General features: G+C 33.9%; 1 protein-coding gene, 1 long non-coding RNA gene and 2 pseudogenes across 2 annotated transcripts; 3 read left to right on the top strand and 1 right to left on the bottom strand.

Annotated features, from left to right (window-relative positions):
- The first annotated feature begins 357 nt into the window (after window positions 1–357).
- On the top strand, window positions 358–7,329 carry LOC127255537 (uncharacterized). The gene is made up of 3 exons (XR_007839662.1): window positions 358–754; window positions 1,275–6,309; window positions 6,817–7,329. It is a non-coding gene; the product is annotated as an uncharacterized LOC127255537 (long non-coding RNA).
- Window positions 4,319–25,946, bottom strand: LOC127255536 (pre-mRNA-splicing factor ATP-dependent RNA helicase DEAH1-like; annotated as a pseudogene).
- LOC127255850 (uncharacterized) lies at window positions 13,383–14,069 on the top strand. Its single transcript, XM_051281602.1, has one exon. It carries the CDS (start codon window positions 13,383–13,385, stop codon window positions 14,067–14,069), a length of 687 nt encoding a protein of 228 aa, XP_051137559.1.
- On the top strand, window positions 22,795–26,945 carry LOC127255535 (probable sugar phosphate/phosphate translocator At1g12500; annotated as a pseudogene).
- The last annotated feature ends 708 nt before the right edge of the window (window positions 26,946–27,653 follow it).

The raw sequence follows: 27,653 nt of genomic DNA, 5'->3' as shown, positions 1-27,653 counted from the left end.
TAAGTAATTAAATAAAATTTTAAACTAAAAAATAAATAAAAATAAATTATAGAAATATTAATTTAGATAATAAGATAATTTAAATTAAATATAATTATATAATAAAAATTACAATTTAAAATATAAATAAAAAATAATACTATTACAATATTACTATTATTTTAGAATATATCATTAATAATTAATAATTTTATTATTATTATTATTATTATTATTATTATTTTAATAAATTTTAACAATATATAAAAATATTAATTAGAAATATATTATTATTATTATTATTATTATTATTATTATTATTATTATTATTATTATTAATTACTTTCACATCCAAGGCCGCTGCAGCCCGCACCAGCTCCCAATTGCTTTTATCCTCCGGCTTCTTCTTTCCTCCTTATTCTTTTCTCCTACCTTGTTATGCTCTGGGCCTGTGCAGCCCGGCGACAGCCAGATTAAAAAAATAAAAGATCAAAATCAAAAGGTCGAACCGCCGTTGGTGGTTCAAAAACCGGCGAACCGGCAGTTCGAAACCGAATGGGCAAGTCTAAATTTATACCTCCAAGTAAAATCAATTTCAATGCCCTCTCGCCAAACCAATTCCTCCCACCTCCTGCCACTTGACGCGCGATGCCTAAAATATTTTAACCCTAATTCACACTTCGCATTCACAGTCGCGTTAACAGCCGCTCCTTTGTCGATTCAAGTCCGGCAGCGCGCAGTCTGCAGACGATTCAAGCAACTTCGTCCATCGATTGTGAGTTTGTATTTGTGAATTTGGAATTTATTTTAGTTTTCCTTCTGGTATTTGTGTTTCTAGGTCTTCCTTCTTGGATTTACATTTTGGTTTTGGTTCCTCTCAATCTTTTCGGCATTTGTTTGTGATATACTTTTGTTTTGCTGTGCCTCAGAGATTTATTTTGTTTTGTCCAAATTCTTTATTCAAGGTGTTTGTTTATGATCGTGGGTGTGTTCAGGTGTTAGTTTCCATTTTTTTTCTTTTTTTGGGGCAAGAGCTCGAATTTCTTGGGCTGACTTGAGTCTGAAGGTTTTGTTTCCTGGTGAGTTTTCTTTTGCTTTTGTTGTAGACTTGCGTGTGCGTGTGAATGTGCTTGTGGTTCTTGGTTTTTCTTGTTAGTTGAGATGAAGTGGCTGCTCTTGTTTAAATAAATATTAAGTTTTTAGAAATTTACATTTACTTGTTGATGGGTAGCATTTTTATTAGTTCTTTTAGTGTTTAATTTGTTCGTTGTATCTTTTTGGGTTTTTGGGTGTAGGAGCTCTTCCTCGTTCACATGGAGTGACCAGATGTTTGCATGAGATGTTAAAACTGTCTTTTGGGTTAAATGGGTTTTCAGTTTTATCAAATTAGGGTCAGAACCCAAAACTCAACGATTGTGGCTACTAAGTTGAAATGCCTAGTCTTTGGTTATCTTTACCATCAGGCTTAGTCTTTTCCTCAAATTCTTTATATGAATGGAAAATCTATTTTCCGAAGCTTGTCAATAATTGTTGTATTATATGTACTATGAGACTTAGTATAGAGATGTTGTAATGTTATTGATTTATGATAGGGGAATTCCTGATTAGTTTTTAGTTTAGGTAGGAGGTGGAAACACTAGTAATCTTCGTGAAGAAAATCAAAATACTGAAAGTGGAATGGTTGATAATAGAACATGGATTATTTTCTATAATTTTGAGTGAGTTTTTAAGTTTAGTACATCCACTGTTATCTCTTCAATATAATTAATTATATTTTTAAAATCTGATTTCTAACCGAATGCAAATATATTTTAATTTATAGTTCCGTTTTTTATTGGAAATATTTTTCAATCTAATTTTCCTAGAGCATGGATATTTATGAAGCGAGTTCCCTATAGCCAAAAGAACACATGGTTTCACTACCAAAAAATTGACTTTTTGTAGCGGTCTGAAATTCGTAATCAAAGCCCAATTTTTGTGCAAAAAAGCCTTTTGTATCGACTTTGTTACGGATTTGAACTGCTACGAAAAGTCGCGGTACAAAAGGTCATTGCTGCAACAAAATCCGTAATAAATAAGTGGTAGTCAACACAGTAAATAAGCATGTGTTAGTTGTATTCGTTACATTTTTCATATGTAACAAAAGGATCGATCATGTTTTTGTGACACATATGTCCGTATCAAAAATTTCGGAACAAAAATGAAATCTTGTCAGAAAACTTTTTGTTACTAAATATATCTGAAACAAAAAAGGCGGTACAAAAGTAGACTTTTTGTTAGAAAATTATTTGTTACAAAATTTGTCAGTAACAAAAAATTAAGTACAAGGCATGTGATCGTGAAACACCATTTGTGTCAAGCAATGCCCATAACAAAATGTTGCTACAAAAGGTTTTTCTGCGTCAAATAAGGATTTTGTTATAAAATTAATTTCATCACAAATAGCATAATACCTGTCTTTTTATGTTAAATATAAAAATTATAAAAACAATATACAAAATGACACTGATCTAACAACGTTTCCGACACGCCAAAAACATAAATGTAATATTTTGCCCCTAACAACCTTATCAAATGAGTACCCACACATCCAAAATCCAGAATATTGAACATTCAAAAGATAAAGAAATACACATAAGTATTAACGTAGTATAATGAACACACATGGTCGTTGTTTTGCAATTTCCCAGAAGTCACTCAAGGATGACAAAACTGTTGCAGTTGAAAAATAAACTTGTTGCTCCAATCTCCGGGAAAGCACTCAAGAACAGCAAAGAAGCTGCGATGAAATGTGAACTTACATAAGATTTTAATTTCCACATAACAAATACAAAGCATATATCGCTCAAGAGAAGATCTTCTATTTGCTTTAACGCATTGAAGAAACCAAAATACACAGATAATATAAAGAACTACAAACTATTATACAGAAATTTCTATAAAATTCTTATCTGAACTATCTTTTAAATATAAAACCAAAATATAACATTTGTAATCCATCACCTAAATTAACCAAAACAACATTTAAGTTCATTCAATACATAACATTGATAATTCATCACCTAAATTAACCAGATAATTCTCAGATTTGGCATGTCCTTAAGTCCATCATACTGATTCAATCCAAATCAATCTGAAATAACTCTATAATATATTTAGTATTTAAAACTTCGATATGATGCAACACAAGAAAATAACAAAAAGAATGAAAGATCTATATGATATATGGCATGCCCTATGGTTGAAGCACCATACAGGTATAGTTTAACTTTAACACGATTTATAGAAATCTTGAACAAAAAATTGTATACAAATTAAACCTGTAGAGGTTCATGTAGTGTACCATGATGTTTAGATCCAAATATGTCCATCTTGATAGAGGAGCATGTAATATGCCAAAATGGTAATTATGAGTGGTGTAACCATCTTACTAGAGCATTCAAGAGGATGAATAGGGAACAAACCAAAACATCATTCATTACGTGGCATGGTTGATGCAATTAGTTTTCTTTATTTGTAAACATCTTAGAGTTCTCATCCAAGTTTGGAGAAATGTAAGAAGTTAACATTCAAATCCGTATCAACCTGGAAGTTAGACTCTTATGTTATCGTAGAAGTTACACAATACTATGTTCACAATCATAACATTGATTAAACAACAAGTCCAATGGTGTATAATATATTATTTCTATAAATCTCTATATGTAAAGCCTAAGGCTACCTAAGAAAGTGATCAAACTGTGGAAGATGCTTTCGTTTTCTAAAACAATGTCTACAAATATACATAATTAATGACATACCTTGCGCGAAGAGGGTAAATGCTTTGAGATTGGAAGGGTGATGGGTACCAACACGAGCAAAATGATTATCTTATGTAGTATACGGAAGATTGGAGTGACCGGAGAGTTGCGGCTGCGATTAGCTGCCCGGCATTCATAAACTCATATGCTCTGAAAATTATTGATACATTATAGATGGAGAACCTCGAGAGAAATGGTCGTTTTGAGTGAGGTGTTTTTGCGCTATTGTGATGATAAAATAGATGAGAGTCTTACAATCATAGTTAGTTCCATTCTATTCTCTGGCGAGCTAAATCCTACATGAATATTTTATTCAGTGACATGGATTTTTCCACACACAAAGCAGGGAATCATAGTGTGCGGAGCTGAACTGTTAGATAAATAGAACTAATTAACCAAGCTACCAACTAGTGCAAACTAAGTAATTAGCTAGCACATAGATTAGTAAGTCTGAATAATGTGCATAGTTCCATACAACAAGTTGATCTATAATAACACAATTACAAGCAGACCGAAGCTAATGGGATTCAATATATCATTCAATTAATCCAAACAAGAAAATCTAATATAATAATATAACTAAACTGAACAACAAGCTGCAAGGCTAGATATATATCACTGAACTTATTGGAGTCGAGGGTGGCACTTGAAATAAGCAATTTAAGGTCCGGGCAGAACCTTACAATATCCTATCACGCAAAAAGGGTAGAGTAGAACAAGAAACAGGTTACACATAATGTTTGCCAAATATAGATAGATATATATATATATATAGAGAGAGAGAGAGAGATTCTAATGAATTCGATGTCTTTCACCCCTTACTGCCATCATTATTCTACCTTACACCTAACAAATATGATTATCTTGAAGTTGTCATACCTCAGAGAAGATTCAACTAAGAGATTCAAGATCTTACCTTCACCAAGCCAAATAAAATGTCTGTTGACAGTGTTCTTTCATGGGCCTCATCAATGATCACCACAATGAAATAGATGTATAGTAAATACATTACAGTTAGCCCACAAAATTATCACATGATATTTTAAATGTGAAATCCACCTGTAACTTGCAAGGTCAGGCTCCCCAAGGAACTCTCGCAGCAACATTCCATCCGTCATATATTTCAAGATTGTCTTTTCTGAAGTACAGTCTTCAAATCGAATAGAATAGCCAACCTAAAAAGAACAAACTACAATGGTCAGTAGAGACTTCCAAGAAATAGAAACACTATAGGAAATTAGGAACTTTAAAATATCATGGGGCAGGTCTAACTTATTCTATGACATATCGCAAAATGCAGTGTGAATATTAATTTATTACACTAACAGAATGATGTTACTGTTGCAATTAATGGGCATCTCTAGATAAAACAATGTTCATTTTCCCAATGCCAAATGGAGTAGCATGAGCTGCCAAACACTTGCATGAAAAAAGCAGAAAATATACCTCATGCCCCAGTTTTACACCCATTTCTTGAGCAACTCGAGCCGCAACACTCATTGCTGCAACACGACGAGGCTGGGTGCATCCAATCTGTCAGCAAGGTCATCATTTAGTAAATTCATATTCCAAGTAAAACTCATACCTGCTACTGGAAGTGTGTTAAAAATTAAAGCTGGGGTTTCCCAAGTCAATTAATATACGAAGCACCCCAGTTCCTAGAGTCCGATAAACACATTGAGAAAATAACTTCAACGAAAATCACCCAACAAAAATTAAACTAGTATAATGACACTGCCATTATCTTACGCGCAAAATTACTTATAATCCACTTTCATTTGAAAATTTTACACCATACTGCTTCATAATTACTGCATGTGTGTTTAGAAAATATTAGGCAGAATCTCCTAGAAAGTACATAAGGCTCCCTTGTGTCGTAGAAATTGCGTAAGGCTCTCTCGTGGAATTTCTAAATCATGATATAGTGCAGATTTTCCAAACTATAAGTGTATTATAAGAAATTTTGCCTAATCTTACTAAATATGAAAAGCTTTCTCAATCTGATAGATATGAAAAGTAAAAACATAGAATCTCTGCCGTTCCATAAGTTTTATACGATACAACAATGAAATTCATAGGAATATAGTCCAGCTAGGTAATTCAAGCAAATTGGACAGTACCAGTTATCGTATAAAGCTTGATGGATAACCTCAATGCATACAATAAGAAACTAAGATTGGAAACACACAGTACCTTTCCTCTCTTGGTGTACCCTGCCTCATGAAGATACTGGGGTATCTGTGTAGTTTTTCCAGAGCACCTGCAAAACAATATAGCATTGAATTAATAAGTGCATCAACTGACAGTGTACAGACAGCAAACACGTGACACAAGGCAGTTTATATATACCTGATGATTATCAATAGCTTCTAGCAACTCATCTCTATAACGATATACTGGCAGAGTCTTCCTGTCATTCTGAAAATGAACGAGCCAAGAGAAAAGTTAATGCATGAGGAAGAGAAAGTGATACTACTAGTACGTGTTTAATAGGATTTCATCCATGATGCTACCAGAAATTCTTATTGAGGTTCATACTTCCTTCTATTAGCCCCAGTTTTTCAGCAAGAGTTGTCAATTTGGACATTCCCATAAGAAATTTTGGTCGACTAAAATATTTACATTAACAAGACTGAATTTTTCAAGTTTTCTATACAAAGAAAATGATTTGTATGTATACAAAGTTGTAACACTGATACTGTGTTAGTGCATGACAGAATAAGAAAACACAAACAAGAAAATAGCGGCAGTTCCTAACTTGCAAATCATTTCATTCCAATCTCCAACACATTGCACAATAGAATCCAATTTCAGTTGACCAGTTCTCTAAAAAACATATCCAGACAGGAATGTTTCATTGATATCAAAATAACAAACCATTCTAACCTAGTTAGCCAACATTATCGACAAATTGTAGTTTAGCAAGGTTGAAAATAAATTTGAGAAGTTAACCTTGCCAATAAACACTTTTTTTTCTTGCAATCTGAATTAAAAGAGCAAGTTTGGACCTGAAGTTTCTCAAATGCCGTTTTTGCAGCAGAAGCTTCTGGTGATACAGCAAATGATTTCTGCTCAACCTGTGAAGAAGTGAATCATTAATGCAGACTATTCAGACCATCCAGTTTTAGATTTCTCATAGTAAATTGCAGAGTTAATGTACATACATTTTCACCTTCCATAACTGTTGCCTTTATGAACTCTATTTGGTCTTCAAAAACGAACCTGCAAGTCAAATAAATAAATAAAAATACAATCTGTTAGCGTCAATGAAGCTTATCAGTTCCATTTTAATCTCACATGAAACCACCTTAATAATATGTATACACAAAGTGTAAGATGCCAGTTGCTCTGACAATTCTGTTTTATTTTTTATTATTTTTTTTAAGGATAAGATGGTGTGATAAGAAAAAGTGGAACCCATATGAAAACTTTAGAACTCACTCATAATCATCTTGTTTCTGCTTTTTATTCTTAGACCCAAACTTAAGAGTCGCTTTGCCTGAAATTAAATAACCATAAGGTTAGTACTTAAAGATATAGCTATGTCATACAAAAGTTAAGTGCAATGCCAACAGAATACTACCAATCTGATGTTCTTCCCATGCTTCTTGTTCAGCAAATGGGTTCATCTTTTCCTCTGCAGTAGGATCCCTGTAACAGGCAAACAGAAATTCAGCAAGTCATAAAAGGTATATAACTGCACATTTAAATGTGTAATCAATCTCAATTACACAAGTTTTGAGCTCAGCATTCATTGAAACAAACCTATATCTCTGCAATGCCACGGAAAATCTTTTTTCTTGATTGATACCCCCATCCTGATCATATGCATCCGGCATCCTGTACTGTTGATCAATGGGAAAAAAATCAGGCAGTGCTCAAGATAGCCAATTAATATTTCCGTTTGTCTACCTTTTAGGGTTTATATTCACGGAGTCAATACAATTAATTCAACTAGAGACAAACAAAATGGAAAGTAATTTGGCATTCCAAAGATAAATATAAAATTATAAATTTGAGAGGTGGATTGTGGAGCACGCAAGCATGGACGCATACCTATAAGCATTCTATCTCAAAAAGTATATGCACACATGCATGGAAAGTGGAAATAAATTCTTTCCATCAAGTGAAAACATGCAGCATATAAAACAGTGACTGGAATGGTAAAAAAGAAGCCCAGACCAAGAAACAATTTATAATGAAAATTTTTCTCACCTCATTTTCATCGTCAGCCTCTTCATTCCTCTTTTTAACAAGCTCATAAATTTGCTTTTAATATCTGCAAAGAAACTAAATTTAGGTAAGTTGAACGGTCATATGCAAACATAAATAAAATCCAATATGATATAATATTATCCAGATATAAGAATCAACACTAGTATAATGATGAAAGGAGATAGTGTTAACGATCACACGAGAATATTGAATTTTATGTTCCTTATATTTCTTTTGTACAAAATTGATCATAGGAAAGTAATCACAAAAACATAAGATGTCAAAACATGTAGTCTAACTTGTAGCATCAATAACATGCACAATCCATGTGTACATGACATAGAATTAACAACAGACAGGAACATATGCAGCATCCCAATAGTTCTAATTATAAATATGCAATGTAAAATACTTTTACCTTAGCTCACGATATTCTGCTTCAGTCAATTTGACACCATCAAACAGGTATTGCTCATCTTCAATATCATCTCTGGATTACCGGTAAAAGGAAGGCAAGGCATGCTTAAAATTCAGTCAAGAAAACTAAAATAATTCAAATATCAGTTGAACGGAGACTTTGGATTCATACCTTAGCTCATCTACTTTTTTTTGCTCCCTTTTCTTCAGATACTCTTGCCTTGACACTTTTCTGGTACATAAAAGAAGATATTAATGTAACACAACTACTACCTAGAAGGAGAACGAAGCTGTAGAATGGAACAAATTACTTTAAGCAACTAAAGAAAATTACAAGCTTGTTCACCCCCACCCCACCCCAAACAGGTTACAAATTGCAATCTGGAAAACCAACTCTTATACAATAATGATTTTCAGACACATCCAACCAACACTGAATGTTCTCAGAAGCACATCTAGGAATTTATCATTTGCTTGTTGAAATAGAACATCTATGAATTTATTTTCAGACACATCCAACCAACCAACTCTTCTCTGCATCAGTTCGGTCAGAAAACAGTAGTATTGATTATTATTAGCCTAGCACAGGATCATTATACAAATATAACATAATTGTGACAAACCTTAAATTTCGAATCCCTTCATCCTCCTCCAAAGCATTAGATCTTCGAATTGCCTCTTCTGCAGAAATGCAGGGAAATAAGCATAGTTACTCTTTGTACTACATGAGAAATTAAAAGTAAATAAAACACTTAACAAACTTCAACATAAGGAATAAAAAAAATGAGTTTGCTTTGCTCCCCCGATGTTGAGTTAATAGTTCATACATTAATGCAATATGACATTTCAATAAACAGTTATGAATTTCAAATGAGCATAATAAGAAGAAATAGAGGGAAATGCTAAGATAAAAAAGGTTTCTTCCCATATTACGGATCTCAAGCATGATCCCAACACACGTAAACACAAAGTCATAATATACATCAGTTATAAAACTACCACCACAGCCAATTCCACATAACTGCCATTTCATAGAATTACACAAGCTTTCCCAGGCATTGCTACAACACAAAATAAAAATGCACATTGCAAAATTATCAACAGTCAACCAAAAAAATGAAAGTAATACTAATGAAGAAGATTTATCAGCTGAACTTTGACAGTGACATACATCTAAAAGTTAAAGCAAAATTAGGAAATTTGGCTTGCTTTGTTGTAGTAAAGTGAATGCTTTATTTCAGAGACCTTTACACATGAGATCTAGATAATATGCTGATGGCTTAATCATGAAAGAGATATATATGTATGAAAAGGTTTTAATTAGAACAAAATGAATAGGATATATCATATGTATTAGATATTTTACCTTCTTCTCTTTTGGTTAACTGGTGGTCTGTTATCTGCACACAAAAGAAAATCAAATGAGGAATGACTTGAACAGATTAAAATAAAACCAAAAGAACGTGTTTAACAGCACCACAAAAACAACAACAAAGCAATTATGGGCAATACCTATAATTATGCAGACAATTATTAGCAGATATACTTTAAGAGGAGCCTTAGAGAATACTTCAAAGAAAACAGAGGGAATTAAAATTATGAAGAAATGTATGAAAATATTTCCAACATTAGCAACAAGCAGTGCCTAATTATTTAAGCGTCACCCACGCATCCCTAAAGCTGCTAGGCACTGAACACAAGTAAGTGTGTATGCCTTCAGACATTTCAAATTTCCTAGATTTACACTTTTTAATGTAGATATTCAAAAACTAGGACCTCAAATCTAAAACCAAAAGAAAGCCAAGTGTGCAGCTAAGAAATTTTCCCTTTTATGTGCGGGCAAAAGAAAAAAAAGAACATTTAAAATATAGACTTACTTTGGTTGATATATATGAAAAGAAATAACATAAACCAAATATTGGAAATATTTACACCTAAGCAGATACTCAGTAATTGAGTTCATATTTACTGTTCAATCAACAAATTCACATAAGTTTGAATCACCTTTGTTTGGTATGAGATTATAACCACATAAAAACAGAAGTAAATTTGATGCCTGAAAAGCAGCATATAACAAACAAGACATTGGATAAAAAGTCAACCTTTCTGGTCGCTGCAGCATCACGTTCTTTAATATGACACTCCAACTCTTCCTTTTCTCTCTGGTCACACAGTCTTCTTCAGACTGCAATATGGCATTAAAATATAAATGCATGTAAATTTAAGGGAATAGATGAAAATAATGGGAAAAAAGCAAGTTATTTGGGCAGGAAAAAGAAAGTTGGAGACCTATAAATATGATAATGCATAATCACAAAATAAATAAATAAATAAAGAAGACCTATATTGCCTGCAATACCATGAAACGACTTTACTGTGAGTTGCAGGAGAATAACGTAAATAAAGGGAAAGCATTGAGCAACTCCTTAGGCAACTCTATGCAAGTAGATGATACAAAGCTTTGTTTAATAGCAAAGGTCTTCTCATTTTATTTACATATCAATTGCAGAGAAGAATATTCAACAAAAATCTGTAAACAAGACATACGACTATACAAGGATTTCTGCATGTGTGTCTAATTTTCAGTTGATACTATAACCAATGAAACGGAACTTAATGTCCGTACCTAAACCAGGCAACATCATGAAAAAATAAAAAATAAGATAAATAATAATAATAAGGCCATCTTGATATCGGAGTAACTCAATTTTTGGGTTTTGGTTTTCATTCTTCCTATGTAGATACAATTTCCACTCTCTAACAAAATATCTGTACTTTCTGAAAATGAAAACAACAAACAAGCTCATAAATATGTTTTAGTACCTCAGAACCATCATCTTCATCATGAGCAGTCCGACTTCGTACTCGTCTTTCTTGACCTCCAATTTTTACTTCCTACACCATCAGATTACAGAGCACCTTACTACCACATTTTATGCTGTATTTGATCTAAAGAAATTTTAGGCATGAGTACCTCATCATCTATGCCATCGTCAGTTTGTCTTCTTTTTCTGAACTTCTTATTTCGAGTTTCTTCCTTTTTAGGCAATTGGGCAACAGAAACCACGTCACCCTCATCATCATCCTTCAAAATTTTGTAGGTTTTTTGTTTACGTGCAAGCATAACTGCTTCCCTTTCTTGTTGTTGATATACCTGACAAAATATAAATTAAATCAGTGCTAACTAGAAGTATCCAAAGTTTGGAAACAAACTATTTCAGTTTATCTGATACATTGAGGCCAGAAACTCACACTTGATCCTGAAGACTCCCGCTCCACTCTAGCAAAAAATTCTTTGGCGAATTCATATGTTTCACTAGATGCTGAGAAATTCAAATCTTGCAGTTGCTTTACAATTTTATCCGGAGATGAAGCTTTCTTAGCTACATTAGTATAGCAAACAGTAGTCAAACTTTCATATCAAAAAAGTAATAACATTGAATTAATAAGATCAAGAATCTTAGCATATCATCAGTCCAGAGCCAATACACATATTAGAATTAGGCAAAGAAACCATCAATGTCCACTTACACAGCGTGATCACAAATTGAACAATAGTGGGTTGTGAATACCCCAACAGGGACATCAATTTATCAGATACCCATGTCTTCAAGTCACCCATTTTTCACTGCATTAAGAAAAAACAACAGCACTTATGTTAGCCAAATAGCAATTTGCATTCTGTCAAAATTAGTATTAGCATAGAAGGTACAGCACTAAGATGCCCAGTCAATATCAAAATTTAATCAAATGCAAGTTGAAGTTGGAAAGTTAAGGAAGGCGGGATGGAGTCAAAACCCCTAAAATACCTGTTTGTTTGGAGACTACTCCGAGGGGACACGAAAACAACCAGCCGGTGGAAAATTTGACGGCGGAAGGGGCAACGAGACGGCTGATGGATTTACCTTCTGTTTGGTTCGAGGGTAATGGAGGAGAAAATACTGTTACCTTCGATTCGTTTCTATTTTTTCAGTAGGGGAGAGAAAAGGGAAGGAAAATTGGAGGGAAGAGACAATGGCGTAGGGTTTAGGGAAGAGAAAGGCTCTGTTCACTCGCAATATATAAGTATATATTTTAGGTCTTATTTTATTATTTTGATTTTTTTTTTTAAATCATCAAATCAAGTATCAAATTATCAAATCTTTATTTATTTTTATCATACTAAAATTTAATTTAAGTTTTATATCGAAAACATCACATCTTATATTTATATTGCATTAAGCAATTGTTTTAATTCAAAATTTTATTATTAAAACAAAATCTAAAATTAAAACTTCTTTTTATAAACACATTCTTTCTCTTTCCAAAATCTAAAATATCCTCGCCTTTCATTTCCTTCCCTTCAAACCTCCGTGTTTCAACCTCGAAGAATTTTGTCTGATCGGCCTGCCATGTCCGATAAAGGCAAAAAGTTAAATGTATAGTAGTATTCTTTCTATTATAAATGAATAATATCTTCTCTACATGATAATTATGTTATAATAGCTACGTATGATACAGGCTACGTAGTCATTTGTATGCTTTTCCTTCGTTACGGGGTTTGGTTGTGTATAAATATGGACCAACACTTAAATGAATGGAGTGAGTTTTCACTTCTCTTTCACCTTCTGCTCTCACACACACCTATACATCTATATCAATACACACGCACACACACTATATACATTATACATATATATTATTCATATATCTATTGCATATATGTATATTTGTATACACCATATATATAATATAATACAAAATATAAAATAGTAGTTAGCGGTAGAAGTAATTAATATTTCTATTAGCTAATCCTATAATAATATTACAACACGTTATCAGCATGATTATATATTTTAATTTCAGCAAGGTAATCTTTTATATTTTATGTGTTTATTATGTCTAACATTGCCAAACAGTAATTTCTCCCTCTCTTTGTTTCTGGCCAAAATTATGGCATGGGCTCGCAATGTTAAAATGCATCTGGCATCAATGGGCTTGGAAAATACCATTGTCCGGGATAAAAACTCCCCGAGCCAAGATCGTGCAAAGGTCATGATCTTTTTGTGCCATCACATCGATGAGGCACTGAAAATGCAGTATGTCACGCTGGAATCCCCACTCGAATTGTGGGAGAGATTGAAAGAAAGATATGATCATTTGAGGCTGACATTGTTGTCAAGGGCACGAAGCGAATGGCAAAGCCTACGGCTTCAGGACTTTAAAACGGTCCAAGAATATAATTCTGCAATGTTTAAAATAACATCACAGCTGCGCCACTGTGGCGAAAATGTATCTGAATCTGATATGATGGAGAAAACTTTCTCCACTTTTCATGCATCTAACATGGTTTTGCAGCAGCAGTATCGCGAAAGAGGCTTCCAGAAATATTCTGAGTTGATCACCTGTCTTTTGCTAACCGAACAAAATAATGAATTGCTGTTGAAAAATCACGAATCTCGGCCGACAGGTGCAAATCCATTTCTAGAGGCAAATGCAATACAACCGGCAAATCCGGTGCGTGGTCGTGGGCAAGTCAGAAATCAGCGAATTGATCGCAATCGAAATCAGAATCGCGGACGGGGCCGGGCAAATGCATACAGTCATAATAATTATCAAAACAGGCCGCGATATGTGCCAAATCGGCGTTATAATGACAGAAGGCCGTACAGACCTTAACAGAGGATCAACACCGGGAGAAACAGAAATAATGACGAGGAATGCACCGGTGTGGAATCAAAGGCCATTGGGCCCATGTTTGTCGCACAGCCAGTCACTTGGCTGAACTGTATCGGGCCTCAAAAGAAAGACAGGGAAGAATTGCCCCCGAAACAAATCACGCTGCCCACGATGACACATTTGACGATGTGATGAATGAAAATATGACGCACCTGGATGCCGATGATCTGCTTGACATAGCTGATGATGTTAAATGATAAAATGATGTTGTATTTCTTTTGTTACTTTTGATGTTTTCTGTCCCTTTTTGTATTACTCCCTATGATATAAGTTTATTTGAATCCTGTCAAAGAATTGTGCATTTGCAGAAAATTGCAAATCAATTGCCTGATGCTTTTAATGATGCTGCCAGAGTTACGAAATCATATATTGCAGCAGCAAATGCACCAGCCAAAATAAATATCCCATAAGGGAAAGTGCCGAGTGCTAATAAGCATACTGCCCGCGTAAAACGTGGCAGACCATTGGGTTCCAAGGACAAGAATCCACGAAAGAAGAAAATTGTAAATACTGGTGAAGAGATCAACAATGATCAGATACATGAAAAGGTCAGTATAACCCCTGAAGAGGTTGATACTAAAAATGCTGATGAAAGTGATGATGAAGTTATTGAAACTTCCGTTAACTATACCACCACTGAAAATATTGGAACAGAAAGAAAACAAATATTGATAATGCATTTGCATATTCTGTAGCACTCGATATAATGAAAGATGGCAAGGATTATGAACCAAAATCAGTTGATGAATGTCAGCAAAGAGATGATTGGGCAAAATGGAAAGACGCAATTAAATCTGAATTGGACTCATTGAAAAAACGGCAAGTATTCGGCTCTATAGTCCAAACACCGGAAAATGTGAAACATGTTGGTTACAGATGGGTATTTGTGAGAAAGAGAAATGAAAATAATGATATCACAAGATACAAAGCAAGCCTTGTAGCCCAAGGTTTTTCCCAAAGACCGGGTATTGACTTTGAAGAAACATATTCGCCGGTCATGGATGGAATAACATTTAGGTATCTGGTAAGCCTGACAGTACACAATAATCTTGATATGCGATTAATGGATGTGGTTACTGCCTATCTGTACGGCTCCTTAGACAATGATGTCTATATGAAAATTCCAGAAGGGATTAACATACCTGAATCATTCAAATCAAAGCCAAAAGAATCATATTCCATCAAATTACAAAAATCTTTGTATGGGCTCAAGCAATCGGGCCGAATGTGGTACAATCGTCTCAGCGAAAGCTTAATAGAAGAAGGTTACATAAATGACCCTATTTGTCCATATGTTTTCATAAAGAAAAATGGGTCAGGATTCGTAATCATCGTTGTATATATCGATAATCTCAATTTAATTGGAACTCCTGATGAAATCGAGAACGCTGTTGAATATCTGAAAAGGGAGTTTGAGATCAAAGATTTTAGAAAAACTAAATTTTGCCTTGGTCTGCAAATTGAGCACTTGGAAAGTGGAATCCTCATCCACCAATCAAATTATACCAAAAGGGTACTGAAACAATTCATGATGGATAAATCACATCCGTTAAGTACCCCAATAATCATCAGGGCACTCGATCCAGCAAAGGATTATTTTAGACCAAAAGAGGAAAATGAAGAAACATTTGGCCCAAAAGTGTCATATATGAGTGCTATAGGCGCATTGATGTATCTTGCTAACAGCACCCAACCTGATATATCATTTGCTGTAAATTTATTGGCAAGATTTAGTTTATCGCCTACTCAACGACATTGGAATGGGATTAAACACATTTTTCGCTATCTCCAAGGAACAATTGATCTCGGGTTATTTTACTCGAAAGATTCTCGACATGAATTAATTGGATTTGCCGATGCAGGATATTTATCTGATCCTCATAAAGCCAAGTCACAAACTGGCTACATATTTACTTGTGGCGAATTGAAAAAGGGGTTACATTAAAGGAGATAGAACGAAACATATTTCACCAAAATTCTTTTTTACTCATGATCTACAACAAAATGGTGAAATCAATGTGCAACAAATTCGATCAGATAATAATTTGGCGGATATATTAACCAAGGCATTACCGACTGCAACATTTGAAAAACTGGTGAAGAAAATTGGGATGCATTGGTTAAGGGATCTCAAATAATGCTCAGATCAGGGGGAGCGAATCAATACAAGAATGTTATACTCTTTTTCCTTCACTAGGATTTTTTTGTCCCACATGATTTTTTCCTAGTAATGTTTTAACGATGCACATTCTTTATATAAAAGCATCCAATGGGAAGTGTTATAATAGTTACGTATGATACACCTAAAGGCTACGTAGTCATTTGTATGCTTTTCCTTCATTATGGGGTTCGGTTGTGTATAAATATGGACCAATACTTAAATGAATGGAGTGAGCTTTTACTTCTCTTTCACCTTCTCTCTAATTAATGCTCTCACACACACCTATACATCTATATCAATACACAAGCACACACATATACACGTATATTATTCATATATCTATTGCATATATGTATTTTTATATACACCATATATATAATATAATACAAACTATAAAATAATGGTTAACGGTAGAAGTAATTAATATTTCTATTGGCTAATCCTATAATAATATTACAACATGTTACATATTTTATTATCAATTAAATTTATGTAAATAAATTATTTGTAATAAATAATTAAAAAATTATTTTCATAAATAATAACTAATTTATTAATTATTTTATTATTAATTTTTTAAAAAAAATTATAATATTTTTATTTTTTATATGTATTTATATTTATATTATAATTTAATTTACATGTACAAATATTACAACAAAATTAATTCAGACGGAAAAAATATATTTTATTTATTATATAAAATTCTTTTATGCTATATTTTCAAAATTTATTAAATTTATATCTGATTTGTTTATTTGTTTACTTTAGTATATGCGATTTTTATTATAATATAACAAATTATTTTTATATACTTTTAATTTATATCATTTAATATTATATTATATTTATAAATATGTCACCATACTCATACATTTAAATTTTTACTTATTTATTCACACACTTCTCACAATATTTTTAATTTTATATTACATTCAATTAATATAATATTATATTTATTAAAATTTTATATCAAATTCATATAAACATAAATATACATAAAGTATTATTTGCATTCAAAATTGGCGTCTAACTATACATGTTTTTGTAAAATAAAAAAAAGCAAAATATTTTAAATACCCCATTGGATCGGGAACAAAATGGGTCTTCATTTATTTTGCACATAAACTTTTTTAATATTAATATTATATTGTGTTTATAAAACAAATCAATTGAAAAAAAAGACTAAAATAATACCAAAATATCACTATAAAATAATAAAGTGTTATTGTGATATATAATAATATAATATAATTAGTAAGTATATATGTATATATAAATAAGTGTGTCGTGGTTACGATAATATTTGTATTTATATATGTAATGATTATATGTGTACTTAATATACCAATATATATATATTAATATAAAGACAATGCCAAAGGAAATAGATAGAATTGAGAGATTGAGAGAGAATGAAATTTTTTATTTTGATGATATTGACTAACGGATGAAATATGTACTTATAGGCAAGAATTAAAGAACATATGGCCTTAGAACGAATCACGTTGCATTCACATAATAAATATGTATACACTACGTGTGTACTATATATAATACTTCTTTTTAGATATTTTATACAAATAATATATTTCGTTAAAATTTTCCTATGAAAAAAATTTAATAGAAAAAAATCATAGTGAAGGAAAAAAAATACCTTATTCTTGTATTAATACGTTCTCCCTATTTTGGGCTTTATTTAATGTCTTTCATCCAACGCATTTTAATTTCTTGCACCAATTTCTTGAATATTGCAGTCGGTAGCGCATTCGTGAATAAATCTGCAAAATTTTCAGACGATCGAATTTGTTCCTTTGAAGATCATGTGTGAAGAAGAATTTCGAAGATATGTGTTTTGTCCGATCGTCTTTAATATATCCTCATTTTAATTGAGCTATACAAGCTGCATTATTTTCAAATAATATTGTACGAAATAATATTGTAGGAGGTAATATATCAACGGTAATCGAGCCACGATTTTTCTGAATATGGTGATTCATAAACCTCAACCAAAAGCATTCACGACTGGCTTCGTAAATTGCTAAAACCTCAACATGGTTTGAAGAAGTAGTTGTTATCGTCTGTTTAGCAGATCTCCAAGAGATTGCGGTTCCACCACAAGTAAATAAATAACCAATTTGAGATTTTACTTTGTGTGGATCAGACAGATAACCATAACCAATTAATTCATTTTGAGATTCACTCGAATAAAATAGACCGAGGTCATGGGTCCCCTGAAGATAACGGAAAATGTGCTTGATACCATTCCAATGGTGCTTTGTGGGGGATGCGCTAAACCTGGCTAGTAGATTTGCTGAAAAAAATATATCTTGCCTGGTACAATTTGCAAGGTACATTAATGCGCTAATAGCGCTGAGAGTGATTTGACCACCATTGGATATTCCTTTAATGGATCTGTCGTGGGATCAAGTGATTTGACCACCATTGGTGTACTCAGAGAGTGAGATTTATCCATATAAATTCCTTTAATACATTTTGGGTATATGTGGATTGATGGATAAATATTCCATTATTCATATGATCCACTTGTAATCCCAAACAATATTTTATCTTTCCAAAATCTTTGATCTCAAATTCTTTCTTTAGATATTCAATTGCAATTTGGATTTCTTCTAGAGTTCCAATTAAATTGAGATCATCAACATATATTGCAATGATGACAAAATTTGATCCATTTTTCTTTATAAAGATGCATGGGAATATTGAATTATTAGTATAACATTCTTTTATTAAACAATCACTGAGACGGTTATACCGCATTCGCCCTGATTGTTTAAGTCCATACAATGACTTTTTCAATTTGATGGGATATGATTCCTTTGGGTTTAATTTGTATGCTTCATGCATATTGAATCCCTCAGAAACTTTCAATAAATTATCAATATCCAATGAGCCATAAAGATATGCAGTAACTACGTTTAAAAGACGCATATCAAGCTTTTCTCGCACTGCTAGGCTCACAAGGTATCTAAATGTTATTCCATCAACGACTGCAGAGTATGTTTTATCAAAATTTACTCCAGGTCTTTGCGATAATCCCTGAACTATAAGACGGGCTTTATATCTCACAATTTCATTATGTTCATTTCTTTTTCGTACAAACACCCATATGTATCCAATTGGTGTTTGAACAATTGGTCCAAAGACCTCCATTTTCTTTAATGAATCAAGCTCTGATTGAATCGCATGTTCTCATTTTGACTAGTCATTTCTTTGCTGACATTCATGAATCGATTTTGGCTCTGGATCCTCATTTTCTTCCATTATATCAAGTGTTAAACTGTATGTGAATGCATTATCAATAATAGCCTTTTTACGGTTCCAACAATTTTTTGAAGTAACATAGTTAATTGAGTTTTAATAATCTCATCATGTTCTTCAATATTGTGCTTTTCTGAAGCAATTATTTCAGGGTTGACTTCATCATTAGATTGAGGTTTATCAATGTCAATCCTGATATTTTCATTATTATCATCATTCATTCCTTTTTTCTTTCGAGGATATTTGTCTTTGAAACCGAGTGGTTTACCACGCTTTAAGCGTGTCGCTGATTCATTGGCACTTGCAATTTATCCATCAGGGACAATTATTTTAGCCGGAGCATTAGTAGCTTGAATATATGATCGAGTGACTTTGCTCGAATCATTGAAAGCATCTAGTAATTGATTTGCAATATTTTGCAAATGTGTAATGCGTTGAACTTCTAGTTCACACTGCTTTGTACAAGGATCACGAAAATTCAATGGGATTTTCCAATTAATATCCATTTTCGGTTCATTTTTGTCTCCCCCTAATGTCGGAAAATATGATTAATCAAAATGACAATATGCAAATCTTGCAGTGAATAAATCACCCGTTATAGGTTCAAGATATTTTATAATTGACGGCGATTCATATCCGACATAAATGCCCAATCTACGTTGAGAACCCATTTTTGTACATTTGGGGGTGGAATAAGAACATAAACAACCCACAAAAAAATACGTAGATGAGATATACTTGGTTTGTGCCAAATATTAACTGCATTGGGGAATAGATGTGATAGTTTGTCGGCCTCATTCTTATAAGTGTTCCTGCATGTAAGATTGCATACCCCCAAGCTGATACGGACAACATAGACCTCATTAGTAATGGTCTAGAAATCAATTGCAATCTTTTAATAAGTGATTCTACTAGGCCATTTTGTGTATGAACATGAGCAACTGGGTGCTCTACATTGATTCCAATCGACATGCAATAATCATCAAATGCATTCGATGTATATTCATCAGCATTATCCAGACGTATAGTCTTAATTGGATTATCAGGGAATTGTGCCCATAATTTAATAATTTGCGCAAGCAATCTCGCAAATGCTATATTGCGAGTAGATAATAAACAAACATGTGATCATCTGGTATATGCATCAATAAGCACCATAAAATATTTAAGTGGCCCACATGGTGGGTCTATTGGTCCACATATATCCCCGTGTATTCCTTTAAAAAATGTAGGTGATTCAATACCTACTTTAGTTGGCGATTGTTTAATTATCAATTTTCCTTAAGTGCTACAACACAGGTTAACTCATTTGAGTTTAACACTTTTTGACCATTTAATGAATGGTCATGTGAATTCTCAATTATTCGCCTCATCATTATACTGTCAGGATGCCCAAGACGATCATGCCATATTTGAAAATCGGTAGTCTTTGGATCTACCGTGAGGTGTGTTTCAACAACACATAATCTAGCATAATATAAGCCAGTAGAGAGTGAGTAATATCTCAATGATGCATTTCTTTTTATCAATGATATTGGTGATCAATAAAAATTCATCATCAGTATCACTCATAGTTTCAATATGATAACCATTTTTCCGAATGTCATGAAAGCTCAGTAAATTTCTTTGAGCTTTAGTGGCCAACAGAGCATACTGTATCATGATTTTCGTCCGGGGAGAAATATAATGGCTTCTCCAGAGTCTTCAATTAATTTTGCACTGCCACTTATTATATGGACATTCATCATTTCCCTTTTCAAATGGGAGAAATATTTTTCGTGGTACAATATAGTATGTGTCGTTGCACTGTCAATGAAACATATATTTGCATCATTTTGATTGGCATCCATTTAACCTTCAAATATAAATAAATGCAGTATTAATAAATATTACAAAATACATTACAAAAAGATAATATGCGATAACTTAAATATTACAAAATATAAAATGACATAATGTAAAATAACATAATATGTCTATCACTGGGGATTTGTTGGATCTACAACAAAATCCGCTATATCAAGATGCGTTGTGTCGTAATCTAGAAGATCATCATCAGGGTCGTCATTGTTATCAACGTGATTAGTCTCGACCTCTTTCCCTTTTTTCTGCAATGAGGCTTGATAAAGATCGGGTAGGTGTTCGGCTGTTCTGCAGGTATTGGCCCAATGGCCTTCAATGTCACACCGATTACAAATGCCGATTTGCCTATTTCCTTGTTTAGCCTTTTTCGGCTATATCCTCATATTGGAGTTTACTATACTTTCTGTTAATGTCAATACCGCGGTGATTGTAAGGGATATATCGACAACGTTGACTCTCACGACCGCGACCACGTCCATGGCCTCTACCATGTCCTCGGCCTCGTTCAGAAAATGTCATGTTCGCTTTAGGGAACGGATTGGAATCAGTGGGCTGGGACTGATGATTTTTCATCAATAGCTCATTATTTTGCTCAGCTAATAAAAAGCATGCTATGAGCTGTGAGTACTTTTGAAATTTTTTCTCACGATACTGCTGTTGCAGCACAACATTAGAAGTATGAAAGGTAGAGAAAGTCTTCTCCACTTTATCATTCTCAGTAACATTTTCTCCGCAGAATTTTAACTGAGATGTAATCTGATGGATAGCAGAGTTGTACTCTGTAACAGTTTTAAAATCCTTCAACCGCAGGTTAAGCCAATCATGTCGGGCTTTCGGGAGAGTGATATATTTCAAGTGTCCAAATCTCCCACTCAATTCATTCTACAAATCAAGTGGATCTTTCACCGTCAAATATTCGGACTGTAAAGGAATGTTCAGATGGTGACGAATGAAAATAATAGTTTTGGCCGAATCTTGGCTTGTAGTCGTATTTTCACTGGCAATTGTATGAACAAGGCCCATAGAAACCAGATGCATTTCTATATCCAAGGACCAAGTCAGAAAATTATTGCCGGTGAGAGACGGAAGTTTAAAAGAAAAATTTTCAAGATTTTTCATAGTTTAGAAAATATATAATATACATTGTATAAAAATAAAATTTATCAAAATAAAATAGATAAAAGTGTTCGTAGTGATAACATGTTATGTAATATATAATAATATAATATAATTGGTAAGTATATATATATATATATATATGCAAATAGGTGTGTGGTGGGTATGATAATATTTGTAGATAAAAGTGTTCGTAGTGATAACATGTTACGTAATATATAATAATATAATATAATTGGTAAGTATATATATATATATGCAAATAGGTGTGTGGTGGGTATGATAATATTTGTATTTATATATGTAATGATTACATGTGTACTTAATATACCAATATATATATGTATTAGTATAAAGACAATCAGAGAGAAGATTGACAGAATTGTGAGATTGAGACGGAATGAAATTTTTTATCTTGATGATATTGACTGAGGGATGGAACATGTATTCATAGGCATGAATTAAAACACACACGGCTTTGGACGAGGCACGTTGCATCCACATAATAAATATGTATACACTGCGGGTGTGGTTGTTTGGGCGTTGGAATTTTAAGTTCGAATTTGAATAGTAAAAATTTTGAATTTGAATAATTGTCTAATGTGATATAAATAGGTATTCATGTGATATTTTAAATGTAAAATTAATTTTTAGTATAATATAAAAAATAAAATATATGTGTTTGATGTCGATAAACCAAGGCTCAGTCCATGGTGCGAGAATGGCCCGAGTTAACCACACCTCAAGGTGGAGGTCGGCTCTTCACTCCAAGCCTCGACACCCACTGAAATCGGCCATCGAAAAGTGTCCCGAACCTCACCGGAATCCTCTCGCGGTTTCTCTCCCTCTCTATCTCTAACTCTCGATCTCACTATCGGTTTTGGTATCTCCCTCAAAATCGTCTCTCGATCTTACTATCTCTTAATTCACCCCTAAACCCACTCTTTTATATCTATCAAAACTAACTCACCATAACCAACTCACTTACGGTTATAACAAAATCAACAACCTAACTAATTGTGTTTAGGGTAATGTGGGTTTGGGTAAATGGATTTGGGTTAAAGGGTTTGGACTGATCCGGTGGATTGGGCTACGGAGTGGGCCAACTAATTATTTATCGAGGGACTTGTCAGGTTAGACCTCGAACGGCCAAAATTCCCAAAAATCTCCACCTATTTTGGTCGTGATTTAACCAAATCCCAAATAAGTATTTACTAGATATAGACTTACCTAGCACAAATGGATTTCATCATAGCCTTTTGTCCTTCGTTGCATCTACGAACAAATGTTATGCAGAAAAAAAATATATGTGTATATCGCACATAGAACACACAAGTCCTAACATGCACCTAGATTGATCATTCAACAACCTAGCACGTAGTACACAGAAGCTACTACGAAAACAAGCAGACAAGCAAGTTTAAACAGATTCAACATAATGCACCTACAGATTCTAAGCGAGCACACAAGCTACTATACAATCCAGCAACATACATCCATATCCACAAATAAAACGCAACAACTAAAACGCAACAACATGCTGAACACAAAACTTAGAATCATATAACATGAGCTCCACCTTATTTGATATCAACTAGAGAACGCATAGGCACACCAAACAACATAGACACGCAACTCTACAGCTCAGACACGCAACTCTACAGCTTAGACACACTACTCTACAGCTCAGACACACTATTTTACAACTTAGATACACTACTCTGCGACTTAGACACACCACTCTATGCCTCAGACACACTACTTTACGGACTTAGACACACTATTTTATGGCTTAGACACACTATTCTACAGCTTAAGTACACCGCCCTACAATTCAAACATGCAGCCCTACAACCTAAGCACGGAGTCCTACAACCAAAGTATAAAGTCCTATAGCCTAATCGCAAAGCCCTGCAGCCTAAGCATAAAGTCCTACAGCCTAAGCGCGAAGTTCTACAACCTAAGCATAAAGTCCTACAGCCCAAGCACAAAGTTCAACAGTCTAAGCACTAAGTCCTACAGTCTAAGCACAAAATCCTACAGCCTAAGCACAAAGAACTCACAGCCTAAGCGCAGATATACAGGCACGATGACCACAAACAATCAAATAAAGAGACAACATGCTTTAATCAAACAAAAGCAACTGGAGCACACACAAAAAAAAAAACATACAATCCAAGTAACAAACATGATCACCAAATATCAATGTTACATTATAACATATAGAACACTTCAGGATCACATCACCAATAGAATCCACATAATAGAATCACATCACAATCCACATAACAGGATTACATCAGGAACTCAATCCACGTAATACCAACTAAACAATCAAATCGCAAAGATATCAAGGAATACATGCAACTCATCACACATCAAACAACATCATGCATAAAAGTATTCATAAGTTTCAACAATTAGTTCTAATTTTAGCATCTCATGCATATCTTCAACTAATTCCCCATAAAAACATGTAATTTGATTTTCACACTTTGCATTTTATTATATTCACAAGGAACCTATGGAGGAAAGATTAAATCAATCACATAGCATGCAAATCAAAAATCTAATACATGCATTTCAATTATTTCACCAATGAAACACATAATGCAACAAAATTATTTTATTCTTGATTATCCTCCACTTTACAATCTTTTTTAGGCATTTTTCAAATAATACCTAACATGCATTTTCTATCTCACACCGGAAATATCAACATGCATCTAACGATCGGCTATAGCAACTCAACTTCTCAAGACTAACACATGCATAGCCCAAGAAACTACACTATAAATAACCAAGGAATAAAAAACAATTTCCAAAAAAAATTTCACCAAGAAATACAAGAAATTCCGACAAATTCCAAAATTATTCAATCAATCACCAAGTAAGCATAGCCAATCAACACAAAAAATTTCAGCATATTATCAAACCACAATTTCACCAAGAATCATAATATACCGAAAGTAAAGAGACGAGGGTTTAGCCTTTTACCACGATTTGAGTCTTACCAAACTTAAATAAATTAATTCTTTCAATTTTGCATTCGGCTGATCATCCGGGGCTCTAATACCACTGTTGTGAATTTATTCCCGGATCTTTTTGGATTTATCGAATAAAACCTCGTATACAAAAATACGACAATGAATTAGCGGAAACGAATTCGAATAAAACCAATACAACATTAAACCGAAATCAAACTAAAACTTAAACAATTAATATTAAGGCTAAATGCATACTGGAATAAGGAAAAACAGGTTCGATATCCATCTCCACTGCAAACTGTAATTTCTGCCATGGTGGAAACCACTCAGCCATGGACGACGACGAGACGAGCCAGCAATCCGCCGCGGCCGGACGTCGACATCCCGACGACCCCGCCGGCGGAGATTCGCCAGCATCAGTACCCCCAAAAAAACCCTAACCGCCGCCATTATTGCCTCCTGGTACTGCTCCTCCAACATCGGCGTCCTATTGCTCAAAAAATACCTCCTCACAATCTACGGCTTCAAATACCCAATCTTCCGCACGATGCTGCACATGTTGTCCTGCGCAGTTCTTACAGCTTTGTCGGAATAATTTGGCTGCCAATCGTGCCCTTCCACCCCTTACAGAGCCGCCGGCAGTTCCTCAAGATCTTCGCTCTCACCCTCATTTTCTGCCTATCAGTTGTTTGCGGAAATGCCTCGCTCAGATTCCTCCCGATTTCTTACAATGGCCGTCGGCGCGACGACGCCGTTTTTCACGGCGGTGTTCGCTGCCGCGATCACGTGTAAGAAGGAATCTCCGGCGGTGTACGCGGCGCTGGTCCCCGTCGTCCTCGGAATTGTCGTGGGGAGCAACAGCGGCCCGTTGTTCAATCTCGCCGGATTCCTTCTGTGCGTGGCGTCGACGGCCGGAAGGGCGCTGAAATCGGTGGTGCAGGGGCTTCTGCTGACGTCGTCGCCGCCGGAAGACGGCGGCGACGGCGAGAAGCTGCACTCGATGAATCTGCTGATGTACATGGCTCCGACGCTGTGCGTCGAGGGAAACGTGGCGGCGGAGATAGGCCCGGTCCGACCGGTTTCTGGTTTTGGTGTTGGCGGCGAACGCGACGGTGGCTTATTTGGTGAACCTGACGAAGCACACGAGCGCCCTGACACTGCAGGTTCTGGGAAACGCCAAGGCGGCGGCGGTGATATTGAGGAATCCGGTGACGGCGACGGGAATGGCGGGGTTCGGCGTCACAATAATGGGAGTGGTGGCTTACAGGGAGGCCAGGAAGAGGGCCAAGTTTACTACAGCTCATTGACACCAACAGATAGATATATATATCCTTAATTAATTTATTGATATGATAGTTGTGAATATTTTTATTGGAAAATTCGAATCTATAATAGAAAAGATAAAAAAGAAAGAAATGTTTTTTAATCCATTATTATTTTAGTTTGTTAATTAAAGTTTTGTAGAATCGTATAGTAAGTAATATGCATTTTTTTGACAGTGTTATTTTTTTCTTTTAATATAAAAAATATTAATATATTAGATGTCATTTATTATTTTTTATATTATTTATACAATTTTTTATATTTTAAATTAAAAAAAAAGTATATATATATATCAATTTTACAAAACAAAACGCAATCTTTTATGCAACATTACATTATATACTTTTAATAATTACTGGACCGATCATTAACAAGAAGTTACTAATGTAATTTTTGAATCAATGCTTTTAAAAAAAAAAAAAAAACCTTCTTAAAAAAAAAAAAAGTTTTAAGCACTTCCTTAATAATTTTAAATAAAAAATAAAAAAATACTTAATTCAATTAATTGCTTTGAAAACTTAGGGTGTGTTTGTTTTAGTTTGGATTTTGAATTGAGATTTAAATAGTAAAAATTTTTAATTGAAATAATTATATGATGTGATATAAATAGGTGTTGATGTGATATTTTGAATATAAAATTAATTTTTAGTATAATATAAAAAATGAAAAATAAACACTTGATTTAATATTTTTTGAGAAAAAAAAATAATGAATACTGGATTTCTTTTGCAAAATTCCTCAAACAAACACATCTAAGTGTCAGTAGAAATGTGAGCAGTAGAAGAAACATCA

This window comes from Andrographis paniculata, unplaced genomic scaffold (genome assembly GCF_009805555.1).
Source record: "Andrographis paniculata isolate CXL003 unplaced genomic scaffold, ASM980555v1 Contig54END, whole genome shotgun sequence".
In the NCBI taxonomy this organism is placed as follows: domain Eukaryota; kingdom Viridiplantae; phylum Streptophyta; class Magnoliopsida; order Lamiales; family Acanthaceae; genus Andrographis; species Andrographis paniculata.
This window is presented reverse-complemented; position numbering and strand designations above follow the sequence as displayed.